Source organism: Protomyctophum bolini (genome assembly GCF_963924005.1).
Source record: "Protomyctophum bolini genome assembly, chromosome: 12".
Lineage (NCBI taxonomy): Eukaryota > Metazoa > Chordata > Actinopteri > Myctophiformes > Myctophidae > Protomyctophum > Protomyctophum bolini.
In genome coordinates, this window is record NC_137873.1 from 9,491,484 (window position 1) to 9,501,162 (window position 9,679).

At 43.1% G+C, this 9,679-nt stretch overlaps 1 protein-coding gene across 1 annotated transcript in view; it reads right to left on the reverse strand.

The window, feature by feature from the left end:
• LOC308326044 (zinc finger E-box-binding homeobox 1-like) overlaps positions 1–9,679 on the reverse strand; it is a gene marked incomplete at its 3' end in the record, with an annotated part of 79,476 nt that overhangs the window by 22,548 nt on the left and 47,249 nt on the right. Inside the window, exon 2 of the mRNA XM_080778855.1 lies at positions 6,608–6,802. Coding sequence (XP_080634981.1) covers positions 6,608–6,802 — 195 coding nt within the window. The remainder of the gene's footprint in view (positions 1–6,607; positions 6,803–9,679) is intronic.

Here is a 9,679-nt window from a genome sequence, read left to right on the forward strand (position 1 = left end):
CTCCATATTTTAACTCTTTGTGGCTTTTGGTAAATGAACGCTCTATACTTGATCATATAGGCCTACTACAGCGTCACACAGAAGCATCAAGAGTAGCAGAGCTCCGAGCTCAACACGCGGTGCAAAGCGACGTGTATACCTACATACATATATCATCTTTGTCGGGTAGAAACCGGAGATATAATAGGGTTTAAGACCAAAACATTAGGCTTTGTGCATGGTCTTTTCTCAGCACTCTTTCATAGCCCAAACATGGAGCTGACACGGGGTGGCATTCCCCTGGATTACTCCTTCCATGCAAGACATCATACAATGTCATTAGAGGAGCTTGTTAAGTCTCTTCTCTTACTGTCCGACTGTAGTCTTTGCAACATAAGTTGCGCATTAACAAATTAATGTAGAAAACTGTGTTAAGTGCTATAAGCCTGCCTCCAAAGTGCTATCTATCACAGACATGGCACATTGGTAACAAAGTTGCCGGAGAAGATAGACATGCTGGAGAAATATCATAACAGTGGCCATTTCTTTGATACATGTCTGAGCATGGCGCGTGTTCTTTAACTTCATAACGGGGATAGAGAGAAACTTGATAGACAAGTGGTTAGGGCGCGTACCACATGTGCCTGACAGCAAGTCCCCGGTTTGATTCCTGGCCGGCTGGAAATTTGCTGCAAGTCACTCCCCTACTCTTTATCCATATTTCCTGCTAAAGGCTTTAATCCTCATATAAAGGCGAACAACACCAAAAGTATATATTTCTATATTGATTAGAAGAGAGTTGTTTGTTGAGGTCAACACTTTATGTCCCATAAAGCCAAACATTAAAGAAATACTTGTATGCTACCGCCGCAACATGTGAAGCTCGGTAGTGTGTTGCAGCTCCACTACTAATAATGTCCCGTTCATCTCAATGACAGCACAGAAAAACATGTGATAATGATCTCCAGATTGCGATCCTGGGGAGATTCGGGTCATGGAAGAGCACAGCAGGAAATGACATTCTGGGAGAGGGAGCGTTCGACACACCTGATGCACAGACATGGTAACGTGGCAGGAAGAGACGAGGCCTGACAGTGGTTGACTCTCATTCTGCTGGCTGCATGAATGATCTAAAAGAAGCACAGCCCTCACAGATCATGGACAAACTGGAGATTCTGTACAATATTACTCTGTTTACGCTTGTCATGTTAGTAATCATGATATATGCTGCTATTATAACTTCCTCATTCACTACTCATTGACTGCCTAGAACGAGTTTGGACGAGTTTTAAGCAAAGTCACAGATAGGAGAAGGCCTATAAGTCTATAAGAGATATCAGGTTATTATTAATCCAGAATAGCCTCTCTTATATCTACCATATAGTAGCGTTCCACGTCGCTAGGCAACGCTTAGATTGTATTTTGACCTCACCAAGATGGCCGCTGCATAAACTCCTATATTGGCGGTGATCTTTAGTTGTGTTTTTCTCAGAATTGAGGCTCAGATTGAGGTGATTGAACGCCGGTGTAAAAAATAAACGCACTAACTCGCGGTTACAGTGTGCGTGCGTGCGTGCATGCGTGTATTTCATGCTGCTCATATTTGCAAATCTGACCTGTTTTTCTTTTTTGTTTCTTTCTCTATTTCTTTCCTTGTTTCTTGGAAATGCAATGGTGCACCACAAAGTTGAGCTGAGTTGAGTTGAGTTGTACTGTCCAGCGCTGTGTTCCTAAAGTGCTCAGTCAGAGCAACGCTATGACATTACATGTCTTCATTCACAGAAACATTCTGGGAACAACACACACCACAGTGCTGTTCACCGGGTGAGCCTGTCTGCTTGATCACTGAGAGAGAGTCACGTTGGTGAGTGACCTCAGCAGGAAAACGCCCCAGTTAAACTTAGTTGTGTCAACTTGTGTCATGCGCCGGAAATAGCCGATCTACAAGCTCACAATGTGTCTCAGAGGGACGTGTTAGTGAGCTTGCAGATCGGCTATTTTTGGTTTGCGCGACACCCCGTGCACAACTAAGTATAAATGGGGCTGGAGGAATGCCGTGGCTAGGTGACCATATCAAGACAGCGAGGAGGAGACGGGAGGGAGCTGTGCAGCCTTGGGGCCAGCTGAGCTGTCAGCATGGTGAGCTGAAGCTGATGGTGGCCTATGTTCTGTTCTGGCACACATCTGACCAGAACACTGTCACACTATTCTTATCCAACTTCAGAAATACTGCTTCATGAAGCAAGAACGGTTCTTGTCTGTTTTATCTTCCCTGGCAGATAATGCCATAACGGTAAAACAAGGAGGCCCATTAGGAATAATATTGTCCCTGGTTGTTTAACCACTCATGGTTGAGCGGAGTGAAGTCCCTCAGGGCTCTGTACGAGTGTATTTTCTGTTTTTGTGGAGCGACACATTGTGAGCTTGTTGATCTTCTATTTTCAGTGAAAGCTTTCCCCAAAATACGGATGCTGGGGTTTAATTTCTTAATGTATGTCTCTCCACTCCGTTTAACGTTCCCTGCTAGTTCAAATGAAGGCTTACGTTATAGAAAACAAAAAGAATGAAGAATAATGTTAATTGTATTTGTGTATTCTTGGTTTATTCTTTTTCATCACTTTATTAGATTAGGCATTAGGTATGACACTGGAATAATGTATTAGCATTAGGCATGTAACAATATATCGTATATCGATATTAATCCCGACGATTCTCGTCGTGAATCCTGACGATATTAATCGATTTAATTAGGCCTATCTCATGGAGGGAAATGAGACAGTCTCCATGCAGTCACTTTTAGTAGTAGAAGCCTGCAGAGGGGAGCTGTGTGTGTCTGTGACTGCCCAGGTGATGGCCGTTGATGCTCATTAATACATCAAGGAATTCAAGGCAATTTGTGTATGTCGACGACACTACAAATGAGGATGACCTCAACGTCTTTCGAGAATAAATAAAGGTTTGAATGGGAGAAAAAAATTCTGCACTGTCAAAAAGACCTGCATCTATCCTAAGATGCCTTCAAAGAAAACCTTTTTTTAACATGTTAACTCGAGCTAGGTTCTGAACAAGAAAGCATGTTTACAGTTGCACAGAAATTAAGTAATTTTACATGACAAATAATGTTACTTTTACAATGTAGTTAAATAAAAATTGTGAAAAAAGCTCGGGGGGGGGGGGGGGGGGGGGCAGATAAAGTCATTTGTATGGAAAATAGAGAGAGAGGAGAGAGAAATGGTAAAGCTACCGTACTTCAGATCTGGCTCAAATCCTTCTCAGACTCAACCTAATCAAAGAGTGACCTGCACCTGTGCTATAATCAAAACAGTGGCATACATTATAGATGTGCATCAAATAAAATCACCAGACTATATCTAGAGGGACACCGTTACATCCCTACAGCACAGGTTGTAGTGTCTAGTTAGGCCGTGCTCATAGTTACTAAAGGCAAAATGATTATGTCACTCTAAAACATACACCACACAAGTAACAAACGCAAATGACAACACACTTCCGCAGCCAGCACAAAAGTGTATCATTCCCCGATGAACATACTCAATTAGTGCTCTTACGAACTGGTGGAGATATACCCACATTGGAACTAGAGCCGATATTATGCAAGATAGAGAGCAATCAAATCAAAGAAGACAGCTTAATTTTGTTGTTGCCTGCAATAGAAACCGGGCCTCGCTGCAACGTAAACATCCCGTTGAACGCTGACAATTGTCAGGTGACATATTCCAGAACACAATGATGCAACGATGCTCAAATTACACTAATTACGCTTTCATGAAGTTTTATCGTGGCTTTCAAGTCAATAAGAGAAACAGAAAGAGGAGAGGGAAAGAGAGAGGACAGCACAAGGAGAGTCTTTTGGTTAAAGAGTGCACATAAAAAAGAAGAAAGGAGGAGACGGAGTGAGAGAGAGAAAAAAAATAAAGGGAGTTCACTGGAAGCACACACACCATGTAAGGCTTTCTTCAGCTGCATTAAAAAAAACAGCCTTTAGTGAAATCTCACATTCTGTTCGTCCTCATGGTCTTTCTACTTGGCTGCAACTAACTGGCGCTGAGGTGAAAACAAACAGCACTGTTGGCCTTGCTGTCAGAACAGGTTGTGAGTGAGTGACGCTCAAGAGCACAAGGTTAAGTGGCCAGCTCATATACTCACTCTACATAGTCTCTATACTCGCTGCATCTAGGCAGCGATCCAAAATCAAGCTTGTTTTCTTTTCCTTAATTATCCCTGCAGTATATGGGAAAACGTTTAGCGCCAGCCAGGACTGCCGACAAACCAAACCCACAAGCATGCCCTTTTCTCACGGTGTGGGTTGTGAACCACGTGAGCTCAAGGACAGAGTCAAATAAAGGTTGAATCAAACACCTACAAAATGTCAAACAATTATACACTGTTGAAACTTAGCAGAGAATGAAATGTTTTCTTCGCACATACTGATCATTTTGTGTTGAAGAAGACGATGGATGACAGCATTATACTGTATACATTTCATTTGGTACAGGTTTTGAATATTAATGTTAGTCAAAAAAGTTATGGTATTCTACAACCTGCCTTAATTATGGAGGCGACGGGAGGTAACTGAATTCGATAAGAAACCAACTGTGCTGTAACTCGATGTACCCGGACGACACACACAAAATGTGTGTCGTCCGAGGAAACTAAGGAAACTAATAACGGTGTAACCCAACGGCAGTTAATCAGACTTTCCAAAGAACGCTCATAAACAGCGTACAATTTGAGAAAGTGAAAAGGGGCTTCGAGAATCCCTGCATAACCTAATGGTCAATGCCTATATGTGCAAATTCAGATCAATTGGTCCAGCAAATGAGGAGCTGCAGGGTTATTAGGACGAACAGACAGACAGACAGACAGTCATCTCTAAAGTTATAGGGAGAAAACAATAAACATTTTACTGATCCAAACTACAGGGTTTAAAAACAAGACATCGAATCTAATGACATGGTCTCCCTGTCCAATTCTTCGGCTATCAATAGTTAGGTACAGTAAGAAACAATTTGCGCATTTTGTGAACTCACTCACTCTGTATTGTATACAACACAGAAGACTATTCCAAAAGTATTTGAGCAGGGCAAGATTCCCTCGCAAGGATTCCCCTCTTATCTAATTTGTTCTAGTCCTTTTGTCCCTGCAGTGCGCTGTGGGGAAATAACAGTTTGTGTGAGTGATAGATTTACAGATAAAAAATCCAGTGCTGTAGAACGTTATTGCCCTGGATACGTACAGGTACACTATCGATACAAGGGGCTGGATAATAATATAGAATTGTGAATAAAGAATATGGTGATATTCACCTGTTCTGTGTCAGTATTTATTTGCTCACCCCTTCCCCGCATTGACAAACTGCCAGCATGTTGACTATAGTGGTGACGCCCTCATATATATATGCTCTTATAGATGCATACCGTATTAACAGTCTAACAGACTACAGTCCAGTTGTCAACACCAGTGTCACGTACGTTAAAGCTACAATTTGTGACCTCCATGTCATAGTCCCGGACGGACACACACACACACACACACACACACACACACACACACACACACACACACACACACACACACAGTCACACACAGGACAAATAAGTAAACTGTACACAAAAATTGAAGAGCACAACGCTTTTGCATCCTGAAACATTTGTGTTTGCATTAGGACTTTACTGTGTAGAATCACGGTTGTGATGAAAGTGGTTCATTGTAATGAGATGGGCACGACAGTGAAACCTGACACTGACAATGATGCTCCTCATTAAGTACTATCAGAGACTGAGACTGATTATGACAGTGGGGGAGAGTGAAGCCGTGTCTATGAAGGATAATAAGATGTCTGTTTGCGTGTGTGCGTGTGCGTGCTGTGCGTGCTGTGCGTGTGTGTGTGTGTGTGAACAAAACATCTGGCTGTGTCGGCAGGCAGGCTTGTAGCCCCCAAGGGTGAAGAGGAGATGGAAGAATTAATGTGATCAGAGAGGGAAAAGGTACACACACACACACGCGCACGTAGGCATACAGATGTACCACATTTCTATGTACTGTTGCTGGTCCTGACTTACACGAGTGCAACAGTATAATTATGCTTTCAAACATGCATACACACGCACACGCACAGTCGCACACACACGCGCGCACACACACACACACACACACACACACACACACACACACACACACGCACACACACACACACGCACACACTTATAGGATAATCCACTGTGCACTGGGAGGCATGTGGCGCCAACGGTGGGCGAATGAAATCCAGACAGTAATGGAGTCCACTCTGCTCTGTCTGCATTCGGCTTGATTAAAAATATAGTATATATCACACAGCAGAGTGCAGTGGGTCTGCAACAACTAATCAAACCAATCAATTAAATCAATTATATAAAATAACATACGACATTTCTCAATTTACAAAACAATTGAGGGGGTGGCTGCATGGTGAAAGATACAGGATGGTATGTTGTGTGATATTAACTGTAAGCTTATCATATAATCACAGACAGACACGGTGTGTGTGTGTGTGTGTGTGTGTGTGTGTGTGTGTGTGTGCGTGTGTGTGTGTGTGTGTGTGTTGTGCGTGCATGCGCATGCTCCTCACCTCCGTTCCAGGACCCGTTGTGGGTTAATACTGCGGCGGTGGCATCATGGTGGTCCTTGTGGGCCTTGGCTGTGGTCTTCTTGTCTCCGTGCTCTGCAGCCTCGGGCTCCTGCAGGCTGTCCTCCTCCACGATGTGTAGTTTGTCCTCGTCGTCTGAGTCCGAGCTGGCCTCCAAGCCATCGTTGAAGTTTGTTACTATGGGGAGAGAGGAGGGAGGCTGATGAGTCCATAGCCGTCATAATAATAATAGACTTCATTTCTTTCAGCATTTTCTGAGCTGAAAGTATCGTTAGAGATGATTGCTGACGCGGTCTTGGTTTGGTGCTGGACAGAGCTTACAAAGACTCACACATGCACTGCTGGACACAGTGAGGAACGGTAAAAAGTAGGAAAATTGAAATAAATGTTGGAGATGCATCAATAGTTTAAGGGAATGTTTGTGTATTGTATTGTCTTGTAATGCACATCCCTGCTACTAAACACCTTTGTGAATCTGTCTGTACAAAGGTGGACACAATGGTTTAATTGAACTAAAGTTAATAAAATGATACCGATACGCTGTGTTACATTCGTAGTGCGTTCTGTTTTATGCTCAGCCTAAAAGTGTATAGAACAGGTGAATGCGGAGGAGAGGAAGTTGTGATGCAAAGTTACAGTATGGCAAAAGGCCAGGCTAACCTGCATTCTCTTTCTCACACAAACACAGAAGAACCTAACCTACGCAGCAATGATAACACCGCTATCTGGAGTGTGATTTCCTCAACAGGACACTCCACAGGACACAAGCTCCAGTGTATACACCCCCCCCACAGAGAGACTGATAGGAGAGAAATGGCATCTTTTAAGAGCCGCCTAGCTTCAATTAGCGTCGCTGTGTTGAGAGGCAAGCACGGGTCAAGGACGTTAGTTGGTACACACCATGATGACGGCGTACAGGGAGTATGTGTTTGAGTCCGTTGTTGTTGAGTGTGAATGAAATAACAAACAAAGTACAGTAGTGTACTACAGTTTTGAGGTACTTTGAGGTACTGGAGCATTTATACTTTTACTTCTACTCCTCCTACTACATCCCAGAGGCAAATATTGTGCTTTTTACTCAATTATATAGTTAGGCTACAATAGTTACTTTGTAGATTTTGATTATTATTACAAAACACACTAACCACTACTACTATATGTTTTGGCTATTTTCAAAAGATCTTTATACATTTGAAATCTTAAAACGAGACATTCTGCATAACGACGAGTACTTTCACTTTTCGTACTTTAAGTACATTTTGATGTCAATACTTTTGTACTTTTATAACTCAAGTACATTTTGAAATCCAGACATTTGGATACTTCTATATTACAGTAAAACATTTGAGTGCTTTTTCCACTGCATGCTTTTAGTGTAAGTGTGATTTCTCACTGGAGATATCCCAGAAAAAGAGATTGAACTAAATGCAGTGCTACATGGCATATTATTGAATTCCAAGACACGGCCGAGAGAGCGTTTGGCAAACCAAGACTCACCGGCCCCACCCTCAGGGCCACCTGAGACTCTGTAGTAAGTTAATACATACTGTACTGTGTGTGTGTGCAGTGCACTGTGCATGCATGCAAACACACGTGAACACACGCACGCACGACACACACAGTCACACACACACACACACACACACACACACACACACACACACACACACACACACACACACACACGTGCACTGCTGCCATTTGCTCGGGGCTGCAGACAGAGGCACGTCAGATCGATTAGCCTGTGAGCAATGGTACGCATTCAGGACGCAACCTCCCTCGTTCCAAAGTGGAGGACATGGGAAAGAATAGGGCTGTTTATGAGAGGAAGAGGAGGAAAGAAAACAGGACAAATAATCATTTGTTTATGAGCCCCAGAGAGAGAGAGAGAGAGAGAGAGAGAGAGAGAGAGAGAGAGAGAGAGAGAAAGAGAGAGAGATCTATGTTCTGTGCTGCTATGTCTGAAGGGCTTGTACTCCTAATGGAAGCTCAATGTGAAAAATGGACCAGCCACACGTGCAGGCGCGCGCACAGTGGTGTAAGAAATGTACTCCACTACAAGGGAAAGTAGCTCAGTCAAAATAAGTACAAAAGTCATTGATTTCAAAAGTTGGCTACATGTTCTTTTTTTTTAAATACTTAAGTGCAAGTAAAAGTAGAGGTTTTCGCATTGCACACGCACGCACAACACACACACACACACACACACACACACACACACACACACACACACACACACACACACACACACACACACACACACACACACACACACACACACACACACACACACACACACACACACACACACACACACACACACACACACACACACACACACACACACACACACACACACACACACACACACACACACAGTTCTAGACGGCTGACCACTTTGGTGCCACACCATTAAAGACACACACAATGTCCAGACACACTTTGCGAGCAGTGGAGGGACAAGACAGCACAAGTGTCAATTAGAAGACTAGTCAAAATCATAAAGTTACGTAGATTCAAAGGCCTATTTTGGAGGAAAACATAATTGGTCTTAGAGAATAGATCAATCAGATGAAAAACACTATGGGCTATTTACGATAGTATGATAGCAGGTGCAAGCTAGTCGAGGAATATGGCATGGAATGCATGGGCACACAGGGGGAGATCACACAGTTTTTACCGTTGCATTAACAAACTATGCTGTGATTTATCATAAACATTAACATAAAAGCATGCAGTTAAAGTAGGCCTATCTAGGTGTGTGTGACTGAGAGGAGAGAGTTTGAAAAATTGTATGAGAGAGAAACTTGACTTGAGAGAGACATTTTGTAAAGAGTTTCAAGATAGGGATGGGCATTTGTGTGTGTGTGTGTGTGTGTGTGTGTGTGTGTGTGTGTGTGTGTGTGTGTGTGTGTGTGTGTGTGTGTGTGTGCGCCCGCGTGCGTGCAGCATCTGGCTCCCACAGGGAAGGTGAACCTCCTGGGGGAGGTGCTGTTGGAGGAAGGTAATGAGTATTTAAGCACTCACTGTTTGTTCACACAGGTGACAGCTCTA